We start from the raw sequence: 26,721 nt of genomic DNA, 5'->3' as shown, positions 1-26,721 counted from the left end.
ACTTATATCCGAAACAAGCTCATGCCTCACTGATTTCTCCTGAAAACACTCTTCTCTTCCTGCTTCCTTGTTCAACTCCTACTTCATTGGCTGCTTCTTCTCAGTCTCCTTTCCTACGTCCCCACCTCTGGGTACCTCTGAACACTGGAACCCCTTGAGCTCGGTTTGAAGACCCTCCTCTTCTCTCCTCGTGCCCCAACTTGGGGTCTTACCCGGCTCCATGGTAACCATGGATACCACCTACACCCTGAAAACACCTAAGCTTGAATCTCCAGACTGGACCTCTCCCCCTGAATGCCAGACTCATAATCCTACTGCCCATTTAACGCCTCCATTCAGAGGGCTAATAGCATCTTAAACTCAACCTATCCAAGTGCCCTCAACTCTTCTACCCAAAATGAATTTGGGGTTTTATGTGCAGGTGGGTGCCTTTTGGTTAGTCCCCCTACTTTATTTATTTATTTATTTTTTTGCGGTACGCGGGCCTCTCACTGTTGCAGCCTCTCCTGTTGCGGAGCACAGGCTCTGGACGCGCAGGCTCAGCGGCCATGGCTCACGGGCCCAGCCGCTCTGCAGCATGTGGCATCCTCCCGGATCGGGGCACGAACCCGCGTACCCTGCATCGGCAGGCGGACTCTCAACCACTGCACCATCAGGGAAGCCCAGTCCCCCTACTTTAAAAGCATCCACTTGCTCACTTTGGCCTATAGGATGACTGTTGGCTGCTTAGCCTCGCTTTCCAGATGCTTAACAACCTGGCTTATCCCGCTTCTTCTCCAGCTTTGTCTTCCACCATCCACACCCACAATCCCAGACGGACTGGGCTCTGTTAATCTGGCATTGGTGAGTGACTTCTACCATCCCCTCTGCCTGGCCTCTCATCTCTTCCCTTTCACTCCCTAACAGAAGGTTACCCATCCTCAAATGCACAGCTCAGACGTTATGTTCTGTAAAAAGCTTTCCTCTGCTACTCCAGTAAGGACTCTACTGGGCTTTTCTCTTAGTATTTGTATTATTCAGGGTCCTCCAGAGAAACAGAACCAATAGACCAATAGAATATATACATATATATATTTATATAGAATATATATATATAATATATAATATAATATTATAACATGTAATATGCTATAGATAATATATATAATATTCTATATATATACAGAATGTATATATTTTATATATAGGAGTGTGTGTGTGTGTGTGTGTGTGTGCATACACACGTATCTGAGAGAAAGCACTTTTAAGGAATTTAAGACTCATGCAATCATGGAGCTGTCAAGTCTAAAATTTGCAGGGCTGTAAGAGTTGATGTCACAGCCTTAAGTCCAAAATCCATACAGCAGGCGAGTAGGCAGGAAACCCAGGCAGAGTTTCTGTGTTGCAGTCTTGAGGCAGAATTGCTTCTTCCTCAGGAAATCAGTTTTGATATTAAAGCCTTCAACTGATTGGATGAGGCCCACCCACATTATGGCAGGTAATCTGCTTTACTTAAAATCAGCTTACTGTAAATGCTAATCACATCCATCAGTACCTTTACATCAACATCTAAACTAGTGTTTGGCCAAGCAACTGGACACCATAGCCCAGCCAAATTATCCATTGTAATAAATTAATTACTTGCTCATGCTAGGGTTCTACTTTGGCCACAACTCAGTGCTATACTTATACATTGGACCATCTATTCCAAACATGTATTAGTTATTCCTTGTTGTATACTAAGTTCCCCCGCCCCCACTTTATTCTCTCAGTCTTAAGGTTTGGGATCTGGGAGTGGCTTAGCCAGCTGGTTCTCGCTCAGGGTCTCTAGTGAGGTGGCAATCACAATATTGACTGGGGCTGCAGCCATCTCAAGATTTGACGGAGGCTGAAAAATCTGCTCACATGACTGTTAGCAGACCTCAATTCCTCGCTGGGTGTTGGCTAGAGACCAAGCTGCTCAGCGTGCAGGCCTGTGCAACATGGCGGCTTGCTTCCCAGAACAAGTGGTCTGACGAGAGAGCGAAAGAGAGACAGAGAACCCAAAACAGCAACCAGTCTTTTATGACCTGTTCTTGAACGTCAAATACCTTCACTTCTCCCGTGTATTTGTCACACGAACCCATCCTAGGCCTGGGAGTGTGTGGAGAGGACTACAGGAGGCTGGGAACACCGGGAGGTGCCGCTCATTGGGGGCATCTTGGAGGCCGGCTACCTCAGAAGGAGAACCTTGTCATTTCAGCTTCTTTCCCCTACCACCCGGTATGGTGTATGGTACATACAAGACTTGCAATCAGTGGACGTTTGTGGAGTGAATAACTGACCGAATGAGGAATCAGGCCCAGAGAATATGAAGTCGTGCTGAAACTATGATTGCATTTCCCACTGGAAAATAATGTGCAAAAAAGAAGAGTAAGAGTTTCTTCCTCTAGATTATTGGAGGTGTTTTCTTTGCTATTTTACCCTCTAATCATTTGGGTCCACAAATAGTTTAAAAATCATATTTAAGGGTAAGACTGACCCGATCACTTTGCTTTTCTCCAAACAGTTAGTTTCCACTGAAAAACAAATTGGGATTTTTTTTTTTTTTTTTTGGTGGGGTGGATGTTGGGTGACCTCTGGGTCAACAGGGAAGGTAGTTTTGAAATGGAACCAGGTAGAGTGCACCTGGGTGGTATTGGTTACAGCCATACCGAGTTTAAATGGCTCAAGCACACTGGGCACTGAGATTCTTATGGAAAATAAGAATCTTATTTTTCTTAATAAGATGGGGGGATGATTAAGAAAACCTTACTTTCTCACAAATAGAACACAGCATTGTTAAATGTTACTTCAACTGTTCATTTCATTTTTAAATGCTAGAGAAAAGTGAAAGCGTGTAATGGTCAGTATCATCTGGCTCTTTTTACTGCCATATAATGTGCTTCATTGAAACCATATTTCTGGCTGAAATATCAGAAATTTGTGTCACTGGCAACAGTGTTGCCACCTTTCTTTATTTTCTGTTTTTAATTTTCGAGGGGCCCATGCATTGGTTTATTGGGAATTCTTACAAGTCGGAGAAACTTTTATTTTCTAAATGAAACAGTACCCCATTGCTACAGGATACGTAAGTTTTGATTTCATATGTTTAATTTAAATAAAGTAGAAATCTGGGGACTTCCCTCCTCACAGACCTGAGTGTGGTAGGAATTGTCATGTTTCCCTCTGATGAGAAGTTGAGGGCCTAGTCTAGCTTATCAGTGGGAACAGCCAAAAGGAACATATCAGGAAAGAAAGAGTGTATTTAAAAGGAACGCTTAACTGGTTAGACAAACTAAAATAAGCATGTACAACATTGGAGAGAAAAATGAAGGTGTGATGAAAGAAAAAGTGTAGTTTCCCACAGAATGGCTGGGAAAAGAAGAGTTTGTTTTCTTTTCTTTTTTTTTTTTTTTTTCTGGAAAAGTTTTATTGTGCACAGAGGGGAAGGGCTCAGTCCTTCTTGGCTGCCGCCTTCCTCATGGCGGCCAGGACATTGCTCAGCTCCTCTCTCTTTCTCTTGGCACGGATGTGTGTCCCCACCCTTTTTTTGATGAACTTGAGGGCCCGCTTGTCCTTGGAGACCTTGAGCAGCTCCATGGCGCGCCGCTCATAAGGGGCAAAGCCGCACACCTCCCGGATCATGTCCCGCACGAACTTGGTGGGCTTGGTGAGGCGCCCACGGCGGCGGCTGTGCCTCGGCTTGCTCACGTTCTTGGTCACCTTGTGGCCCTTGTTGAGGCCAGAGTTGGTTTTCTTAATGCTCCATTAAGCATAAAAATAAAACCCTCTATACTTGAAAAAAAAAAAGTAAGGGGAAAAGGTTTTCTGTTCCCTTTAACAGAAAGGGAAATTAGAAAGCAAGAAAAAAGTTGAAAAACATGTGACAATTTCTATAAAAAAGAATGAGCCATCTCTGCTAAAATTCACTGAATGGAGCCTTTCACCCCAAATGTGTTTTTTTAAGAATTGTATTTACCTGATAGCAACTGATTTGATTTTGAAATATAAAAGCATTTTCAAAAGCAAGAGAATGTGTTTAAAGGTTGTTTCCATCTATTGACATAGCACAGATCATAGGAAAGGATTCTTGCTTAGTCTGTGGGTCTCAGGGAGCTGCCACCTGCAGAGGTCAAGGCTAATAGGTGTTTGCTGAAGGGTAAGCGTGAAGGCAGACGTCTTCCTTTAACAAAGGGCTTGCTCATTGTTTCCTGACCATCAGCCCTAGTCACTGGCCAGTGAAGCCATGATGATAGAAATCCCTGTCTACTTCCACAAGAAGTCAGTAAGGTCTACTGCAGAAGAGACTTGTTGATCAGCCCTTCCTCCTTCAAGCCGACTTTTGGATGAATGAATGAATGTGGGAAAAATGGGCATTCTAGTTGGACTATCTTAATGAAGTTGAATTTAAACAGGAAGGTTATGAAAGTTTTACAGGTCTATGAATCATCAATTCTACCTTTCCTACCCCCTTGAAACTCAAAACACCCAAGACAGTCACAGATGTGCAATAAATACATTCTTAAGAGTCTCTTGCCCAGTTGCCATTAGCTGTCTTGCTTTTCAGAAATTGGCACCATGATGTCCTTGCATCTCTCTCTCTCTCTGACTCCTAGATAGATAGATAGATAGATAGATGATAGATAGATAGACAGTCAGACAGACAGATACACACGCACACAATGGCCTTGCGTATATGGCATTACTGTTTAACAAAAGCAGTTTCCTTAAGTTCTATAAGAGTTCTGATTCCTGATTTCTTGGGATATTAAAAGCCTCTACACATATGGATAGGATCCCTTCTGAAACATTGCAGTCCTTGCACACAGACATGGCTGTCAGTGTATATTCTCTACCTCAAAGCTGAATTTTCCTCTTTATTTCTCTGTAGATGGTATAATCAGTGCTAGCAGCAGTCATGTGACCACACACTGATGGTAGACATGGTTTTGCTCTGCGTATCACTGCATGTACTCCCACCTCTTGGCTTGTCCAGAGTATTCCAGAGGAAAACTCATCTTGGCTCAGTGTAGGTGAGATGCCCACCCTGGGCCAATCTACTGAAACCAAGACTGGGTCATATTAGCACATATTAGCACATGGCAGCTCCTGTGTGGATGGTGGGAGCAGTGGTTCCTGGATGACATGGGTGTCCACTGAGTCATAGTGGATGAGCCAGCATTTAATTTGTAACTAATAAATTGGCTTTGTTGTCACAAGAAGGAGTTTTTTGGAACACGATAGGTACCTTCTTTTGTTCTAATGACTTTTCTAGGGATAAAGAATTGATGCTAAATAAATTCTGCTGGATTAGTGACCCCAAGTACCCTGTAAGGTCTAATTCTTGTAAGGGCTTAGGACAGGGCAACTGGTGGATGCCCAGCCTTGGTGCAGGCAGACAGCAGTTCTCATGAAATGAAATTCACTCATAACATACCCACACTCTACCTCTCAACAAACAGGCATTGGAGCCTAACCCTGGGCTACATGTGTGGGAGGTTTTGTTCATAGTCTCAGACATGGAGTGATACAAAGGCAAAGTCAGGGTGGAATGAGCCATAAAGGCAGGACCTGCAGATCAGAGCCTCTGTCCTAAGCATTTGGGCAGAGGGGGAATTTAGGTAGGAGACAAGAGCTTGGAATTAATGGGTCAAAGCAGAGCAAAAATATCTAGACAGGAGGGTAGAAACAGAATTAGCTAGAATTATGGCTTAGCCACAAGCAATCCTTCTGGGATTCCTTTAAACCTTGGGAGGGAACCATGAAAGGCACTAAAGGAGCTGATTCTGACACCACAATAATAGTAACAATAATAAAAGCAGCTAATATTATCAGATGCTTTCTGTGTGCCGGCATGCATGCTGACTGCTTTATAACAATGATCTCATTTAGCAAGACCAGGTTTTTATATTGAGTTTATTTTAAAATGTAGACCCTACGATCCGTTTCTATGTGAAGAAATCCAGGACTGTGGCTCCTTCTTATGCATTCCTTTCAGCATGTAACCTTTGGGAATATTTTGATGAATCCTTAATTTTCTGACATGCAATGATTTTAGATTAGATTTTTAATGTGATGGTGATAGAGCTTTTACGGCTTGTCCTCCTCAGTTGCTTGAGAACATTCTGGTGAGCAGTTAGTTTTGTACTTGTCTGTAATTACCATTTCTCTGGCAATTGGCTAATTTCATCATCAGGAAATCATTGCTTTCTTTAGCCCTTAAAAATGTGCTGTTTACCTCCTTTCTGTCGGTTTTTGGTAAGAAACTTTTAGTTCTTATTTAGCTGTTATTTAAACGTTACTGTTATCTCTATGACAAGTCATATTGCAGCATATTATTTTGAACAGTTCTAAAGGATTTCCTTTCTTTCTTAGGGTTTTTGATTGTCCAGTGAGCACGAGACTGCTTTGTTCCGAACATTAATGACCAGTTAGGGCAGGAAGCACCACTTTTTGTTTTGAATCTCTTTTGCCATTTTTTCCCTGTAACTCAAAATATTGTATGAGTATTAGGCTTCTAACCATCTTAATTCAAATTGTACACGTAAATATATTTTGTCTAGTGGGCTTTGCTGTTAACATTTCTGAGTTTTTGTTTTCGCAGCATAGTGTGCTGCCTTATACATTAGAACAAAAGCCCCCAAATGTCGACTCATCAGCTGACAATACCAGTTTTGTCTCTTAATTAGAAAAGAGAATAAAGCTGTTTAGGGGTGTCAATAAAATGACAGATGCATCATTAGCAGACGGTGATGGTGGATCAGTTCTGTGCAAATACTTGGAATGGAATTAATAGGAATTTCTGCGAGCATATTTAAATCACGAGCTTGAGGGGGAGAAGACAGTGTTTTAATGCAGTGAACTAGTAAAAGAAAACGGGAGCGAACGACCATTTAAGACTGAATTAAAAGTGCAAGAGAAATCAAGTTGCAATAGAGACTGTATTCCTGAGAAATTTATATACTATTAATAGATCACAAATGAGCCGTTGTGGATATTGTATGATTAATTCATTTAATAAATATTTATTGAGGGTCTACTACATGCCAGGTGGTAAATTTAATGAGAGTTTAAAGTCCAAACCCAATGTGACTGCCCCTTGTAATTAGGAGGACCAAACTGCAATCCAACCATAAATCTTTGAAGAGGTTCTTTGAAACCTCTTGCGTTGGATGGTCTCAAACTGTGTAAAATCTGGGTCACTCAGTGAGATTCAAGGGAGAATTCCATGTAGTCTGTATTTCCTGAATGGTTGGCAGGTGCATGTGGGTGTGTCACGCACAAGGTACTATGTCATGTTATTCTGTGATCAGGAAGCACTTAACTCACGAGACTAAACACTGTACTTGTCAATTATTATATTCCCAGGACTTAAAATAGTGCCACCAAAAAGTAGGCACCAATAAATATTTACTAATGAATGGTTGAGCAAAGAATACATCTAAAACTGAAGACAAACAATATAGACTAATTGGATACATTTTAAGAAATATATGAATTATTACTAATGAATGGTTGAGCAAAGAATACATATAAAACTGAAGACAAACAATAGACTAATTAGATACATTTTAAGAAATAGATGAATTATTGTGGTAGAAGACCTTCATTTTATTTGAAATCTATTCATTTGCTTATTTGTTCTGTGGACACACAGAACATCAAAGCTGTTCCATGCACTGTGCTAGGACTGAGAGTTAAGAAATGAAACAGAGTCCCTGACCTCAAGGAGCCCCCAGTGGTTTTTTTCAATGGTTTCTTTTTTTTTATTGGAGTACAGTTGATTTACAATGTTGTGTTAGTTTCAGGTGTACAGCAAAGTGATTCAGTTATACAGACATATGTATCTATTTTTTTCAGATTCCTTTCCCTTATAGGTTATTATAAAATACTGAGTAGAGTTCCCTGTGCTATACAGTAGGTCCTTGCTGGTTAGCTATTTTATATATAGTAGTGTGTGTCTGTTAATCCCAAACTCCTAATTTATCCCTTTCCCCTTTGATAACCATAAGTTTGTTTTCTATGCCTGTGGGTTTATTTCTGTTTTGTATATAAGTTCATTTGTATCATTTTTTTAAGATTCCACATATAAGCGATATCATACGGGATTTGTCTGTCTCTGTCTAAGGAGCCTCCCGTTTAGCCTTTATATGCTGAGTGATTTGGTAACTAGAGATCTACCTGTATCCCCCTGTGATGTAGAAGAGTACAAGATGTCACAGACCTCTGAGGCTTGGCCTTGGAGCTGTGTACAAAAGTCACTTATTTTGGTAAATCTCTGCAGGAAAAATGTGTCCGCCCTTAAGCAGGACCTGGATACGTAATACTGTGGGTGACCCTGGGATTATGCCTGCATATCTCAGGGGCACCCTCTCAGGATCTGCTCCCATACTCCCCATGTCAAGCACCTTTGTCCCAGTGTTGGAGCTAGTGTATTTACCACTCAGAAGGGATTTTTACTACTCCTTCTATATGACACAATCATTGGATGACGAATTATGTAACGATCAGTCATAAGTATTTTCTTAATATTTTTAAAGTCTTTAAAATTAATAAAGAAGTAAATTTGATTTAATAGATATTATTCAAAATCAGTAAAATACTTCATGTATGAACTAAAATTTGCATTTACCAAACAAAAATATAACACTTTGCAGTTTGTACTATTTTGTCTTTTAAATTTTTGAGCTAAATAAAAATTCCAAGGGATTACATAAAATGACAGAATTGTAACACTGGTTCTGTTTCTTCACCATTATAACCACTGTGCTATCATATTTATTTAGAATCTACTGTTTAAACACAGAACTATGTAGAACCCCCGGATTGGGAGACATGAATTACATTCAAAATGAGTTTACATCCTTTTGAACAGTTAAAAACTTACTCTTGAAATAAAAGCATGGCGCCTGAGTCTGGGTGTGATAGGAGGGAAGCCTGTATGATTGGTAGTTCTCCTGACTTAACTTTCAGGCAGAATACCATGTTTATGAAGGGAAATGTAAGAAAAATGTACTAATCTGATTAAGCCCAGCAATTGCTTAGAATTTAGATCAACAGAAGGTTTTTAGGGTAAGGAGTATATAATCAGGAACATTGTTTCGAATCGCTGGTGCGTGGTGATAAGAAAGGGGAGGCTGACTTTTAGTGGTTGTGTCCTTGTTTCTCAGTTCTCTGCAGAGAGGGTCCTCCTTATAATAGTAACTATTATTGTTACTACAGAGACAATAAGGTCTCTGCCTGGGGTGGACCCCTCCCACCCTTCTGCCCTTGGTCTGCCACTGCACTTGACCACCTGCCCCCACCTGCGGGCCCAGGCCTACCTGAACAGAACACCTGGGTTTTGCACGGGCAGACCTCAGCAGTGCTGGGTGGTCCTGACCCAGACTTCAGTCTAGACCCTGATCTCGGTGTCGGGGACTGTTCTGTATGTTCCCAGCTCTCTGTTACTTCTCCATCCTGGTGCAACTCTTTGACTTAGCGGACATTCTAGACTTTGCAACTTGTCTGCTTGGACCTGCCGTGCTGACTGCACTTCTCTGTCTTTATTGACACTGATCTTCCCGTCTGAGGTAACTGGTCAGCTCTCTCCCACCACCCTTTTGTCGTTGTCCACATTCTGGTACTGGTCCTCTCACCTCCCTGGCTTGTTTGCTAGCACAGCTTCATCACGATGCAACTTACCTCCTTGGCTGTGGTGGTCAGCAATTAAAGAGTACGGTTGCTAAGTCAGGGTATGTGTGTGTAGATTTCTTCCAGTAGGTCTGCAGGTAGAGTGGGATGCAGTGCTGCTTTCACCAGCTGAGAGCACTGGGAAATGCCGCCAACCCCGCTCCCTGTGTGCAGTTTCCCTGAAGTGACCTGTTAGAGGGCTTCTGGGCCTTTCCTGGGGCTTTTCGAGTCTTCCCTTGCTCTTGACTATTTTTCGCAGTGGTGCCAGAGGGATCTTTTAAATACTCCATCCTACCCTTAATAAAAAAAACCTTCAATGGGGCTTCCCTGGTGGCGCAGTGGTTGGGAGTCCGCCTGCCGATGCAGGGGACACGGGTTCGTGCCCCGGTCTGGGAAGATCCCACATGCCACGGAGCGGCTGGGCCCGTGAGCCATGGCCGCTGAGCCTGCGCGTCCGGAGCCTGTGCTCCGCAACGGGAGAGGCCACAATGGTGAGAGGCCCACATACCGCAAAAAAAAAAAGGTTAAAGAAAGAAAGTTAGTGACAAAAACAACACTAGGGTGACTTTGTGAATTATTGCTCTTATTTACTTACCTAGAGATATGAATTGTCCCAGAGTTTGGAATGCACATAGAAGTAAAGTGGCCCAAACAGCCAAGTTTAAAGGAATCAGAAAGAATACAGACAAGCAGCCCCGTGAAACTCAGTGGATTGAAACTACCCCTGTGTGCAAAACATCATCTTGTAGTTGCTATTCATGATTAAGACCTCCAGTCATAAATTTTTTTTAAGTTATGATTATGCATGATGATATTGAGTCAAGGAAATTTGTGATAAAATTTTCAAATATTGCTATCCTGAATATTTTGTAATAGCTACAGCTATACAAAGCTGGCACATCAAAAATATTCCATTTCTCTATAATCCAAAACAAAGGTATTGCTGTATTTTTCATTAACTGGACTTCAGGTGTACATGAATTTTAATTGGTAGTGGTTCTGCTTAGAGCTAGGTTACTATGAAAGATTCTTGTCTTCTAAGAGATCATCATTCTAAGTGAAGTAAGTCAGACAGAGAAAGACAAATATCATATGATATTGCTTATATGTGGACTCTAAAAAAAATTATACAAATGAACTTAAATACAAAACAGAAATAGACCCACAGACATAGAAAACATATTTATGGTTACCAAAGGGAAAAGGGGGGAGGGATAAATTAGGAGTTCGGTATTAACATACACACACTACTATATATAAAATAGATAACCAACAAGGACCTACTGTATAGCAGCAGGAACTATACTCAATATTTTGTAATAATCTAAAAGGGAAAAGAATCTGAAAAAGAATATATATATATATTTATATACACACACACATATATACATATAAAACTGAATCACTTTGCCGTACACCTGAAATTAACACATTGTAAATCAACTATACTTCAATAAAAAAAATTAAAAAATAAAAATAAATGAATAAAAGAAAAATAGAAAAAGTTCTTCTCCATATTAGGTAATGTTGTAAACATCAGCTTGCTTAGTTTCTACAAGGAAGAACATGCCCAATTCACTATGTCTTTGCTTCTTTTCACATAATAACCCCATGGTGAGGAAAGTCAGCTGGAGCATCAGTGCTGTCAATTTTTTAAAGTTATACTTGCTTACTCATTCACACATTCATTCTTTCAACAAACATGTATCAAACACTTGCCATATGCCAGACCCTTGCCAGACTCCAGGCAAACCAGGTCCAGCAAGGTGGAGGGTACATGGCGTGGACGGACAAGGAGATCTCCTCTCTGGTACAGCTTGGTCCACGCCAGTGACAAAGGTGGACACGCTCAGCTCTGGGAACGTAGGCGCTTTGGAAAATGGAAACACCAAAGCACACAGAGAAAAATGGGACTGAATTTAAAATATCTGTGTCTGAGTGCATTCTAGCTAGAGTCAATACTCAGCTGTTAAATCCAGCAAAAATTCCATTGCTTCCATGAATTTCTTTGTGCCGATTCCTCCTAGTAAGCCTTAATTTTAACAACGTTAATTAGGTTGAAGATGAAAAATCCCATTAGTGTCACTCATTCACTTCTTGGCTCTGTCAACAAGGTGCTAAAACCTTGCTCAGTTCCGGAGGGGCAGAAAGAGGGAAGGGGCAAGCAGAACACCCAGGCGAGCTGCTCGGCATGTTTAGGAACCAGATATTTTACACCATTTTTAAGGCTTTAGATGGATATCATTTTGAAGCATATTTTTGTACTTTTCCAAACATCGGGTTGTCTCAAATCCTTTAGACCCGTGGCTATTAATTTTCCGAGAGGTCTGTGGCAATGGTGCATTTTTTGCTGAGAAACTCTATCCCATCTACTCTGATGATCTAATTTGCAGGTTTGCAGGGCATGGATTTTTAATCAAGGACCTGTTTCCACTGTCACCTTGTCTGCCCGTTTATTATGGTTAAAGACTCAATGGTGGCTAATATGTCACCCAGAGTAGGAAAGAACAAACAATTAATAGCCTCATGAATTACCCGCAGTCGTAATTCTGTTCAAAACCCTGGCTTGTGTGAGTTATGCTTTCTGCTTTGGCCCTCACACCCGACTTACAGTGGCAAGAATTGCAGAAACTCAAGCGTGTACCGTTAACACTGGAAGTGGCTACAGTGCTAATGTGGCAGCCACAGGGACAGCAGGGGGAGCAAGACCAGAGCAAGGGAGCGCCAGCCGCAAGCCCCAAGCTATTATCTTGTTCATGATGGAAAGTCGGTAATAGGAAGGAACCCAAGAATGTGGAGGAGGTGGGAAACCTTCCGAAATCAAGTTCAAACAGGGAAAAGGCAAAGGCATTGCACTTCCTGGACAGACGTGATGACCAGGGGGAATTTAGTCAAGGGTTAGGATTATAAAACAGAGTAAACATTATACAGAACAGTATTTTCCAAGTAGATTCATTTAAACATAAGGTGAGGGAAAATCAGAACAGGTTGCAGCCCCATAAAAATGTCCGAGACACCAGGGTCCACAAAAGATGGAGAAATTCCAAGAGACCAGAGCAAATGGGTATCTAGGTAGGTAACTTGAACCTTTAAGGTGTGGGAGGAGGGCAGGGGGAGAGAGGGGTTGCACAGTGATGCATAGAATGTTCTGCATATAGTGAATCATCAGAAGTGTTGGGCTCACAGGAGAAAGTCTAATATCTTTCCTTGAGCTACTGCCTATAAATCCCTACCCTTGGCATTATTATTATTATTAACATCTTTATTGGAGTATAATTGCTTTACAATGGTGTGTTAGTTTCTGCTTTATAACAAAGTGAATCAGTTATACATATACATATGTCCCCATATCTCTTCCCTCTTGCGTCTCCCTCCCTCCCACCCACCCTATCCCACCCCCCCGCCGAGGTGGTCACAGAGCACCGAGCTGATCTCCCTGTGCTGTGTGGCTGCTTCCCACTAGCTATCTGTTTTATATTTGGTAGTGTATATATGTCCATGCCACTCTCTCACTTCGTCCCAGCTTACCCTTCCCCCTCCCCGTGTCCTCAAGTCCATTCTCTATGTCTGCGTCTTTATTCCTGTCCTAATCTAAAAAAAAAAAAAGGTTATTATTATTATTATTATTATTTATTATGTAATATCTTGAATCAGTGTGAATAGGTGGGACCACAGCAGGCTGACAAATGAAATGCAAAAAAAACCCAAAAAACAAAAACACACAAAAAAAGCCAGGGTTTTATTTATAAATGTTCTCTCGCTATAATGTCATTGAGAACTAGGGCCTAGGGCAAGTGCTGTAGAGATGGTTTGCTGTCAAGAACCTATTGGTAGGCTTGGGTAGCCTCTACCTACAGAATAGAAGTACCTACTCATGGCAGAAGAAAGGGATTTCTTCAAATGAAAGGTGTTTCTCTTTGGGCTTCAAGTTCATCACTGAAATAATGACGTTGAGAAACTGAGTAATTTTTGTGGTCCATTTTAATTCTAAAACAATCTATGATTCTTGACTCTAAATGAGTGTTATTTTCTTCGTGTAGCTTACCATGACCTTTCCCTTTCCCCTCTTCTTTGCTGAAGAAAACTCTTCAAATGCATATCCTATGACCTCACCCCAAAACATGGCCCTGGTACCATGGAAATCCTGTTCAAGCTGGTTGGGCAAAGTATTCTGTCTGTTCTCAGAGCATAGATGTTCATTAAGTCTTCAGCACTGCCTCTTATCTCCTCACACACTACCTATTCTGGTCAACCTCTACTGCCTATGAGAGTCTGCTTGAAAATGCTCCAAAGTACCTTCTATATTCAGAGCATCAGCCTCTGCTCACACTCTCTGCATCATAGCTCCGGACAGGCAGGAAAGAGGTCTCAGCACAGTCCTAACTGGCTTAGTTATTCCCTCCCAATAGGTGGAATCATTGTTTTAAGACATGATTTCTCTACCTGAAACTTTTTGAACCTTTAAAGAAACCAGCAACTTACCTGGCCCCATTCTCCATCATTCCAAGTATCCTTTTCTGTAATGGCTTCACTTGGCTTTATTTTGTCTAGACCCCCAGGTCTTGAGCTGGTGCACGACAGGTACAATGCCTCTTGAGATGGAACTAAAGAGACTCTGAATCTGACTTTCTTACGTCTGACTTCTGAAATGGATGTTGTAATTTTGCCACTGTACCTCATTTGCTTTTTCATTCTCTCCCTTAGCCCTGAACATGACTACTGTCTTCACATTTGACCCCCATGAGACCCAGCTGAACAGAATGAGCATATTTTTAAGCATGGTTAGCATCCATTCTCACATATCATCTGAAAACCTGCAATCCAAGAAGCACAGTGAAGGACAGACAAAAGGGGGCGCACTAGCTGATGGTGGCCCTTGCTTTGCCTACACCTGGTCTTTAGCCATGCCTCATATGCTCATGCTCAGAAGTCAGTTTGTATGAGCTAAGAAACAGAAACTTCAAGTCTGCATTCCTTGAGAGGCACCCCTGGGTCTTGCTGCCTCACCTGAAATGGTTGTCAAGCCCAGATCTCCCCTAATTGATACGAGTTACAGGTCTTGCATGATAAGGACATCTCTTGGGCTAAGATTTGGAGGAATCTCAACTTTCTCCCCATCATCTGCCTTCTCCCCTCACAAACACACACACACACACCATTCAGTAATAAAGATAGTAAAGATAGTAAATGCGATTGGCTAGATAGTAAGAATCGTGGACAAGAAAGATGAAATACAGGATCTTTTCTCCATGGTAAATAACCCATCAAGTCTTGTGCGTTCAGAGTGGGTGAGAGTTTATGTGCTTTGAAGAAAAGGAAGAGGAGAAGGAGGTAAGAAGAGTCAGAAGAGAGTCAGAAAGGGATGGTGTTCTGCTTTGTACTTTGTCTGCCAACTGTGTTGTATCTGTATTGTTTTCAAATCAGTGCAGGTAAAAGGAATTGCATACCCAGAACGACTTAATCAGTCACCTCCATTCATTAATCAAGCCAGAAACAAGAGCCTCTAGCTCCAAGTTGATGTAATTTCATCGTGGAGGAAAGGCTGTATTCTCATTAAAGTCCTAAACTCGGCTTGTTTTTAGTTACCTAAAATTAGAATGGCCAATCTTCTGTAAGACCATATTATTAATCTGCTCATTATTTATTCAAAATAATATATTGAGTGCATACTATGTAAATCACTTTATACAAGCTCTATGGAAGGAACAAAAAAAGTCAGGAGAGTATCAACTCCGGTTTCAGCTTAAATGTCACCGCTTCAGAGAAGCCTTCCTAGTTCACTCAGTCTGAGTGTAGCTCTCCAACCACTTGCAAAAATATTTGTCTTGCTTTATTTTCTACACAACCTTGTCACTCACTGTATTTCTTTTTATTAGTGATATGTTTAAGTGATTATTGGTTTCCCCCCTAGAAGAATGTATGTTCCATAACAAAACCTTAAATCTCATTCAACTCTTGTAATAGTCCACACTTTCCGGAGAAACAGAACCAATAGGAGATATATATATATATATATATATATATATATATATATATATATATATATATATAAAATGTATATGATATATAATGTGTGTATATATGATATATATAATACATGTATGTGTATAATGTGTATATATGATATTTATTTTAAGAAATTAGCTCATATGGGGCTTCCCTGGTGGCGCAGTGGTTGAGAGTCCGCCTGCTGGTGCAGGGGACACGGGTTCGTGCCCCGGTCCGGGAGGATCCCACGTGCCACGGGGCGGCTGGGCCCGTGAGCCATGGCCGCTGAGCCTGCGCGTCTGGAGCCTGTGCTCCGCAACGGGAGACGCCACAGCAGTGGGAGGCCCGCTTACCGCAAAAAGAAAAAAAAAAAGAAATTAGCTCATATGATTTTAGGAGCCATCAAGTCTAAAATCCATAGTGTAGGATGGCAGCCTGAATATCTTAAGACAGGGGCTAAGATGATACTATCTTGAGGCAGAATTTCTACTTTCTCAGGGAAAACTCAGGTTTGCTTTTAAGGCCTTTGAACTGATTGGACAAGGCCCACCCCCCTTATTAATGGTAATCTCCTTGACTTAAAGTCAACTGATTGTAGTAATTTGATACTATAGCTTAGCCAAGTTGACACATAAAACTAACCATCACACTTCTATGTCTCTAGTATTCAGAGCAGTGCCTGGCACGTGGTGGGTAGTCAGTAATACTGTTGGCTACCTAGTAATTAATGCATTGTATAGGCCTTACAAGAGGCCTATAAGATACAGCCCTGCCCTCCAGTGCTTATGATCTGGATGGGAAGACACTTTCCACGCAAGGAAACAATTAAGCCACAGCAGTGGGCAGTGTATGATTCAGAGCTAAAATGAGTGATACTAACACCAATTTTCAAGAATTTTCGACTAGGCATTCAGAGAAGGGGAGATCCTTGTTAGCGAGAAGAATGAGAAAAGATCTCTTTGGGGGTCTGGTTGTCTATGTCAGGCTGTTGCTTCGTTGCCATTTTCCACCGTGTGACATATAACTAACACCCCAGTGGGGTGGGTTTCCCTCTGCCCTCTCTGGGTCTAGAGCTGTGTCTCTTCATCTCTGCAGAAGAGGATGGCAATGAACTGTTTGCTTGGAAGCATGTGCTGCTGAGGTTTGGTTCCTGCAGAATGAGTGGCCCTTGTGCCTCCTCTGAGCTGTTGTCTGCATGGACCTTGTGGGTCAGCTCTTAACCGGGTGGGGGTGGTGACCGATTTAACCTGTTTGGTACTTAGTGTCTTTCGTGTTATATTTTACCGACGGTGATAAATGTCATTTTATGAATTCGTTTGGCAGTCCTTTTATCTTGAGGAGAATAGTGGAAACCGACCTTTTTCTTATTTTGTGTACTTATTCAGATCATCTCCTACAAAAGTTCTCTCTCCTAAGGAAGTTAGAAGGCATGAAGTGGTTATGCCCACCTAAGGTATTAAAGGGTAAATGTAAACATTTAAGGGGAAGTGAATAGGAAAGCTGGTGTAGGGTGAAGTCTGTTCACCACTTTGCCCCGGCTGCTGGCTGCTTTTGATTCCCAGTGTGCGGCTGTGTGATGTATGTATGAGGTGGGGGCTCCCTGGCATTACGGAGAGGTCTTGGCTTTGTGACACCAGGGAAGGTGAGATCCCTAAGGTCCTCTGGGGTCTGCACTGGCGTGTGGCTTTGGGCAAGTCGGGGTGTAGTCCTTGTGGGAACAAATTCAAGATGGAGCTGGAGTAGCCCTTAAACGTTGTTAAGTCCTGAAACACTGCTCACACAAAACCTTACATTTAATTCTCATCTGTGAAACACAGAAAGGCAAAGCTGCAAGCCAGAGTTGGTAGGGAGTGGCGTGTGTGTGTGTGTGTGTGTGTGTGTGTGTGTGTGTGTGTGTAACCCACTAGTTGCAGCCTTTGTCCCCTCCCCCCATGGGACTCTAGAAAACCCCTGAAGCTTCAGAGCACAGTGTGCAAATCAAATTCAAAGAAATGGAATGATGCCGTTGCCTGCTTTGAAATTCTGTGAAAAATTGTGAGCGAGGTAATTCATCCACAGGTTTTTATAAAGACATGTTTTCTTTAAAATAATAATTACATAAGAAATATGAGGGCGTAACTTCCTATAAAAAGTTGAACTGGTGCAGGAGTGTCTGGGCAAAGCCCCTTCATCTCGCACCCTCCTTCCACTCCCCCCATTCCTACCCCAAGCTCTGTTGGGAGTTTGGTTTCAAGCTTCCCAAATCTATATTTTTGCATTTATTTTATTGGTGCACGAGGGAAGGAGTCATTTATATAAATTGAACCATAGTAGTGTGTTACTGTTCTGTAACTTACCACTTTCATTCAACGGCATTCCTTAGAAATCTTTCTGTATCAGTAAGATATACTGAACTCAAAGGGCTAAGAGGGTATGAAAATTCCCATTTGCCCCATGCTATCAACAGCCCTGGAAATTTTCAGTGTATGAAACGTTTCCTATCAGAATGGCAAATTTGAAGTGTTCCTGTTGTCTTAATTTATTGTCTCTGATTTTTCATTCATTGGAGCTCTCTATATTGGCAAAGTAGCTTTTCCATTCCCTGTTACATTAAAGATTGCCTAAGGTCTAAAGGTGAACATTTTAACCATGGAATCTGTTTAACAGAGCTCTTGACTGTTACGGTTTATGTCTCTGATAAGAAATTGAGGACTTGGGAATTCCCTGGTGGTCCAGTGGTTTGGACTCTGCGCTTCCACTGCAGGGGGCAGGGGTTCGATCCCTGGTCAGGGAACTAAGATCCCGCATGCCGCGAGGCATGTCCAAAAAAAAGAAGAGAAATTTAGGCTTTGTAACCTGTAAAGCAATTTTCTTCTGGGATTCAAACATATTTTTATGGACTCGTAGTCATTAGTGGCCTCGGATAAAGAACATTTGATTAATTAGAGGAAACTTGTTCTCGTGATAAAATGTAAATAGAATTATCATTCCCACCTTGATTTAAATTGCCAGGTCTAGCAATTATAAAGTCCTAGTAATCTCTTTTTAAACCGTTCTTTGATCAATATACATACTTGTCAGTTTAAAAGAGATATTTTTCCTTTAAAAACAAGACAAAACAAGACTGAGTATCAGGATCCAACTTCTTATTTCATATACCAACCAGTATGTCAAGTAGGTTGCCAAACCAATCCATCATAAGGAGGCCCAGATCTCCTAAGTAAATGCCAGTAAAAAGGAATAGATTTAGTAAGATTAATAATCATTTTAATTTATAGCACTCTCTCTCCCAAAGACACTTGGGAAGCTTTGCAAACGTTTGAACCAAAGTGCAGTTTAAACCACTGGGAACCGAATATGTAAACTTGCTAAAAATATAAAATATGAGCCTCATATAGTGGTCCTTCATATTCAGAGATGACACATGCATATTATATAGTTTTCAGTTCAACAAGTTTTTACTGCATTTTATTTGTTCTCCCCAAAGCCTTATTTTTGATAGATGATGCCTAAGATATGCAGGGAGCGTCCTTTCAATATCGTATGAGTGATGAAAGGCAAAACAAAACAATTTATCAAATCACACTGCATACATCCCTATAAATTTGGAGAGTGATGAATCTGTAGACCCATAGAACTTGGCATGTCATGTATTCATCAAAGGGTAAAGCCCCAGGGCTTCCCTGGTGGCACAGTGGTTAAGGATACACCTGCCAGTGTAGGGGACACGGGTTTGAGCCCTGGTCCAGGAAGATCCCACATGCCGCGGAGCAACTAAGCCCGTGCACCACAATTACTGAGCCCACTCTCTGGAGCCCACGAGCCACAGCTACTGAGCCCACGTACCACAACTACTGAAGCCTGCGAGCCTAGAGCCCGTGCTCCGCAACAAGAGAAGCCACCGCAATGAGAAGCCCACGCACTGCAATGAAGAGTAGCCCCTGCTCGCCACAACTAGAGAAAGCCCATGAGCAGCAACAAAGACCCAATGCAGCCATAAATAAATAAATAAATAGATAGATAGATTTTTTTAAAAAAAGGTAAAACCCCAAACATCTCAAACACTGCTGGTGACAGGAAGGCCGATCTTACTTGGGAGAAAAAGTAGTTACCCTCTGAAACTATTCCTATACTAGAAGAATCCTTTGAAAGATTGAGCAGTTGTCTGTAGCATTTGAGTTGAGTTGTACAGAGGATTTGATACGATTGAACAGAGGATGATGTCATCATATTTTTTTTCTACTTGGCAAAGTTAAGTGGGTTTACAAAAACAATCAAAGACACCTACTATATGTTATCCTATATCTAATATTTATAACTGCTGATGGAGATCCAAATAAAACATTTCTTTAGGTTGTAAAAAAGAAAAGAAAAAGGACTAGATAATCATTTTTCCCCATCCTGTTCCAAGGCACCAAAACACAGTTATTTCTCCCATCACAGATATTTTGCAAATATAAATAAGAAACATATTGACCTAAGATACTCTCTCATGGCAAGGTGCCCACCTGATATCTCATTAAAGGTGAGTCTCATTCCCTGTAACTTGGTGACGAATCATTGCAGTGTGCCTTAATACAAAAGGATCCGATAAGAGTTATCTTCCTTGTCTGCTTCAAGAGCTCAAGATTTTTAAAGGTCACTATGGTCACCAAGTCCTACAACACTGAAGCTGTTTCCTGGGAGCATTAAGAAAGTGGTGGCTGTCTAGGATCCTCTGTGCCTGTGTACAAGAACTTCCTTAGTTCCTGCCTGGCCCTCCGGGGCCAGCATGTTCTCAGGAGCCTCCCACTTCTCTTCTGAAAAGGGGTTAACATGGTGGCCCCTGAGGGAATGTGTAATTCTGCCCAATTTCAAATTACAGTTGACCCTTAAACAAGGTGGAAGTAAATCCTCGTATAACTTATAGTTGGCTCTCCACATCTGCATCCATGGATTCAACCAACCAAGGACTGTGTAGTTCTGTAACATTTACTGTTGAAAAATATCCACATGTAAGTGGACCGTACAATTCAAACCGGCGTTTTTCAAGGGTCAGCTGTACTTAGTTATTATGAGATCTTAACCTTAAAACCCTTTTTTTTTTAGTCTATAATTCCATTAGCACAACCTAGCACATAGTAGTAGGTTTTGTTTTTTTTCCCTTCTATTTTCCCCAGTCATTCAAAGTACCCCTCCGCCTTTGAGAATGAATAGCGGTATTTAATTAAGGAAAATATCTAAATCAAGCAGAAACTTTACTTTGGTGGATAGCCCCTGAACCCATGAGAACCCTGGCTTTTTTTCTATTATATCCAGTAACTTTGAGGTTGTTTGGCTGAGAAGCTGGATGGCAGTAAGGGAATTAGAGTGGAAACCCTATCCTGTAGGGTTGTAAAGACTTCAGAAGTAGAAGAGATGAACATTCTAGGGTCCATATGTTTTCACCTGAATTTCCCAGGTTACATTAAAATACTACTGTAAGGCTTCCCTGGTGGCGCAGTGGTTGAGAGTCCACCTGCCGATGCAGGGGACACGGGTTGATGCCCCGATCCGGGAAGATCCCACATGCCGCGGAGCGGCTGGGCCCGTGAGCCATGGCTGCTGAGCCTGTGCGTCCGGAGCCTGTGCTCCACAACGGGAGAGGCCACAACAGTGAGAGGCCCGTGTACCGCAAAAAAAAAAAAAAAAAAAATACTACTGTAACACAACTTTTTTCTAATAGCCAACAGCGTTTGTTATTTGGTGGTATGTGTAATATTTTTAAGGCAGATAATGGCTATAGCAAAGCAACTCACCATTATATTAAATAACAGGGATAACCAATAGGATTGAAGGGGAAAAAATCCAAACAAATAATTGGATAGTAGACTATTTTTCTCTTCAATTGAGAATTCTGGTGAGTTCTACTCATTCTCATTCACTAAATCAGTTATGTCATCAAAACTAACCATTCTGCAGAACACAAACACACTCTCCTAGGTGGCCATTTCAGATTTTTCTCCTTCCGTTTGCATTTCCTGGAAGATAAGCCGTTTGGGTGATATCCTTTCTAAAATGCATTTGTGATAACATGAAAATGTAGGCTGTCCAGGCAGTGTAAAATATATTTGTTTAGTCTGAGCCCCAGTTAAATCGAATGACGCAAATCTAAAACAATGTTTTGAAAGAGAAAAATGCTATGTATGTGCATGTGTATTTGAGTGTATGTAGAATTATATTTAGACAAGCTTATTCTTTTTCATCAAAAACTGATACCCTAAAAATGGGCTCTTTAATTTTATACATCTCTTAGTTATGTAATGAATAGTTTTTTTTTTTTCAAACTAACACGTTACTTCTGGTTTCACCTCTAAAAAGAAGTGATGGAAAGGATTTTTGATACCCAAGATGTTGCTTGGAAGTAATCATAATTAGTTTTTAAATTGATTCTAATATTCTAGGCACTGATCTTCAAACACATAATCTCATTTAATCTAACCACCACCTCACCCTCATGAGGGTGAGTTCTATTTTACAGATGACTAAGGTTGGGTAGAGGTAGGCTGGGTAGGAACTTCCCCAAGGTGACGCTGGGATTCATGCCAAGTGTCTGAGCTGTTTGCCCATCTCTCATTGCCTGAGTTCCTTCAGTCCTACCTGCTACACTACTTATTCTGGAGGACAGATTAGAGTTGGTGGCAGAAGAGAGCCTACAAGTTCTTGTGAGATCTGGACCCTCTCTGTCTCTCCAGGTTCCTCCCATCCAGGGCATCCTCCCCCTCAGGTGCTCCAGCCACAGCATCATTAGTCCAGCCCCTGTGGCCAGCTGTGTTCCCCCGCAGGCTTCAGGCAACTTGCTCCCCTCACCTGGACATTCCTCCTCTGCCCGTCCCTACTCACCTTTCAGATCTGGGCCGCCCATGTCACTTGCTCCGAGCCTGTCTCCCTAATCCCTCCCTGCCACCAGTTTAATAGTGTTTGTCCCCATGATCCTCTTTCACAGGACCCTGATCCTTTCTTTCAAATCAAAATGATCTATTTTTAATTTATCTAAGTCATTTGATTTATTTCCCTCAGTAGACTGCAGACTCTCTGAGGGAACTCTGATTCACCTCTGAACCCTTAATGACAAGGACAGTGCCTGGCATGTGGGTGGGTTTTTATTTGTTAAATGTACTTTTTTTTTGCTATTAAATGTGAATTACTGAGTTACTAGCTCTGACACTTTTTCCAAAATAACACATGTAAAGGTCCACTTAAAGTAACTTTGGTGCTTTTAACTGTTTACCCAAGAAATACATCTTTATTACTGGAAATTTGAAACACTCTGGAAAGTACAAAGAAGAAAATGAAAATTAACCATAGTCCCAATACCCAGAAACAACCACAGTTAATTTAACATTGTGGTGTGTGTATAGCCCTCAAATCTTTTCTTTGTCAGTGCATATATTTTATTAAGTAAATCATTTTAAAAAGAGCATTAACATTTATTTGCAGAAAGAATACATTAACTTTCAAATGCTTAAAGTGTAACTTCTGCATGTTAGTGAGAGCTAATATTTTAGGACCGGGTAGTCACTAAAAAAAAATTAAAGAAATAGTATTAATATTTAAAATTTTTTTATTTTTTATTCTTTTTTAACATCTTTATTGGAATATAATTGCTTTACAATGGCGTGTTAGTTTCTGCTTTATAACAAAGTGAATCAGCTATACGTATACATATATCCCCATATCCCCTCCCTCTTGCGTCTCCCTCCCACCCTCCCTATCCCACCCCTCTAGGTGGTCACAAAGCACCGAGCTGATCTCCCTGTGCTATGTGGCTGCTTCTCACTAGCTATCTATTTTACATTTGGTAGTGTATACATGTCCATGCCACTCTCTCACTTCATCCCAGCTTACCCTTCCCCCTCCCCGTGTCCTCAAGTCCATCCTCTACGTCTGCGTCTTTATTCCTGTCCTGCCCTTAGGTTCTTCAGAACCATTTTATTTTATTTCATTTTTTTAGATTCCATATATTTGTGTTAGCATACGGTATTTGTTTTTCTCTTTCTGACTTACTTCACTCTGTATGACAGACTCTAGGTCCATCCCCCTCACTACAAATAACTCAATTTCGTTTCTTTTTTTTTTTTTTTTTTTTTGCAGTACGTGGGCCTCTCACTGTTGTGGCCTCTCCCGTTGTGGAGCACAGGCTCCGGACGCGCAGGCTCAGCGTTTCCTATGTATTTGCAACTTTCAAGAGTTAGAAGGGTTCCTTGGCTATTTAAAGGCATCTTTTAAAACATGGTGTTTAGATCAAAAAGGCTATGTCCACAAAAGGAGAAGGCAAGTGAATCATGGCAAACTGTATTTCAGGAGCTTTGTAGTCTGATTCAGAAATGACTGCTGTTGATTCAGCTCTTGCTCATTCCTGAGTGGAGTCCCCATTTACTTAGTCATTCATTCATACAGTCATTGTTTTGGGCTATTTAAGTGTCAGGCGCTGTGGTAAGAGCTGGGAAAACAGAGATAAATATAAGGCACATCAGTAGGCATTCGGGAATAATTAGTTGTGTAAACTGAATCAGTCTATGATTCCCCATTGCTATCTATTATAAATAAATATTTATAGTAAAATAAGGTAGCAGCCTCTTCACAACTATTTACAAAGCACCATTGAAAATAAAATAGTTATCATCTTCCAGCCAGGAGAGGTTAGAGGGAGGAAGATCAAAACAAATCATTCACAAGAAGTGGTTTGTTTAAGCGGAGTCTTAAGTGATATCTAGATGCTTACCAAGTGAACAAGAAAAGTACATGCATTCTTCATACAGGGAAGAGCATGTTTCAGAAATTGCCTGTGTTCCTGAATTACTTGAGTACAGGAGCGGAGTGAAAGGCAGGAAAAGGAGAGGGGCAGATGAAGTCATACAGGTTGGAGGAAAAAGGTGAAGTGGCAGAGAGGAGAATGCAGGATTGGGGTCTAACGGGCTGGGTTGGAATCCCATCTCTGCCAATGAATAACAGCTTTGTGACCTTGGAAATTGCCCCAAGATTTCGTGTCTTCATCTGCCACAATGAAGAGCGCACACTCTCTTGTGGGGTTGTGGTGAGAATTCGTAGCCACCGGAGTGAAATTCTGGATACAGAGAAAGTACTCCATACTTGACTGTGATCATTACGATTTAAACACCATGCTAAGGAGCTTGTGCTTCATTTGGCTTGTTCCAAGGAGCCAATAAGGATTGTAATCAGCAAAGCGGCCTGGTGCGCATTCACATTCTGGTTTCCTGGGAAGAATAGAATTGACATGATTTGGGCAAGTTGCTTGACCTCTAAGTCTTTGTTCATCTAGAGAATGGAGACAGGAGTAGCACTTAGCTTCTCACCTTATTATGAAGATTAAAGGAGATCATGAACAGCATTGATCACTGTGCCTAACCCAATAGGAATCTATCAATACATGTTAGTTATTATTTTTATCCTCCCTATAGGGATGAGGCTGAAAGGAAAGAGACCAGTTAGCCAAGAGGCCTTTGTTAGGGTTCAGCTGGGAAGCGAGGTAGGGCCACATCTTGTGAGGTGGGCTGAAGAGCCGGGAGTTGGATATTTAAAAATTAAAATCAACAGGCCTGGGCTTCCCTGGTGGCGCAGTGGTTGAGAGTCCGTCTGCCGATGCAGGGGACACGGATTCGCGCCCCGGTCCGGGAAGATCCCACAGGCCGCGGAGCGGCTGGGCCCGTGAGCCATGGCCGCTGAGCCTGCGTGTCCGGAGCCTGTGCTCCACAACAAGAGAGGCCACAACAGTGAGAGGCCCGCGTACTGCGAAAAAAAAAAAAAAAAAAAAAAAAATCAACAGGCCTGGGATTCACTGAATGTGGAAGATAACCTTGCTTCACATGACTTCTCCTCTACAGAATAAAAACTATAGTTAAAAAATTTATTTTTCTAAAGTATTCATTTCCCAATCAGGTTCACATTCCCTGAATGTCCCTATTAATGAACCATTGCTTTTGAGTGTCACAGCTTAAAGGAGGGGGTTACTTAGAGTTCAACAAAATTGGAACTAGTACGAGAGACCACAGTTGGATTTAACAGATCAACAGAAGTCCAGCAGGAGCTGTGACTTCCAATCTGTACCAGATCTGCTCCCCGCTTTACCCTGCACACAAATCTAAATGTATTAAAAGGATTATTAACAACATTAAACAGTTTAACAGAAATCAGCCTAAGCAATGCAAACCATCTGGATATAGCTAGAATCAACTGCTATGGCTCCACTATAAGAGAAAAATAGTTTAAATCATCTCTGGTTCTCAGAAAGAAAGGGATTCAAAATAAAAACTGGCTTCCTTACAGACAAATGACAATCAGTCAGAGTTGTTGAACTGGTAGGAACTAACTTTTAAGAACACTAAAGTGGCCTCATGTGGAAGGTTTGGTTGTCTTCTTTCAAACGTTTGCAAAGCCCAGTTTAATTCTTGTCAGAACTGTAATCTGGAAGAAACTTACAACATTGGATCTAACCTCTCATGTTCAGGAAGGACCACCCTCACACCCCTAAGACCTGTGAGAATGTGTGCAAATTTCCAAATCTCCTATTCTTATCCTTAGTAGGAGTTCCCATTAAGGCTTTATCCTTTATGCTTATATGAAAGTTTAAAGCTAGTTTAGAGTTTTCCAGTTTAAAGCCACCGTGTTTCACTCTCATTTAATAAGTTAAGAGCTTCAAGTCATCCTACATCCTCATTCACAGCCGCAGGCCTCTATTAAGTTTCCCCTCCATTTTCTGAAAATTTCATAATGTTTTTCCAACCTCTCAATTATTAGCTTTGTGAGTTTTATCACTACCTTTTCCAGGTTAAACTCTCTCCTCATAGCAGCACAAAGAACCAGAATGATGGCCTAGATTTTGGTATTGCTCAGGAAAGTGTTAGCACCCACTCCTTGGTTCCTTAGTCCGTCTGGTTAGCCTAATTCTATACTCATAGGATGGTGTGACAAGTAGCCTGAAACATGACTTCCAGTGATCCTTGACTCCTGATACTTTTGCCCATGTATGTTCCCCTCCCCTTGAGTGTGGGCTGCACTTAGTGGCTTGCTTCTAACTAGTAGAATACAGCAGCAATAATTGGA

General features: G+C 41.4%; 2 protein-coding genes across 2 annotated transcripts in view; one reads left to right on the top strand and one right to left on the bottom strand.

Moving 5' to 3' along the window:
* The window catches only part of LOC132500758 (cytochrome P450 7B1), a 194,598-nt gene that overhangs the window by 117,837 nt on the left and 50,040 nt on the right, over nt 1–26,721 (top strand). The window lies entirely within an intron of this gene.
* On the bottom strand, nt 3,411–22,522 carry LOC132501059 (large ribosomal subunit protein eL36-like). The gene is made up of 3 exons (XM_060116521.1): nt 22,501–22,522; nt 11,410–11,542; nt 3,411–3,763 (listed from the first exon to the last, which is right to left on the bottom strand). The coding sequence occupies exons 1-3, from the start codon at nt 22,520–22,522 to the stop codon at nt 3,454–3,456; spliced, it is 465 nt and encodes a 154-aa protein (XP_059972504.1). The 3' UTR covers nt 3,411–3,453.

The sequence above is a fragment of the Mesoplodon densirostris genome, chromosome 13, assembly GCF_025265405.1.
Source record: "Mesoplodon densirostris isolate mMesDen1 chromosome 13, mMesDen1 primary haplotype, whole genome shotgun sequence".
In the NCBI taxonomy this organism is placed as follows: domain Eukaryota; kingdom Metazoa; phylum Chordata; class Mammalia; order Artiodactyla; family Ziphiidae; genus Mesoplodon; species Mesoplodon densirostris.
Note: the sequence above shows the minus strand (reverse complement) of the source record. Positions and strands in the feature narration are given on the sequence as shown.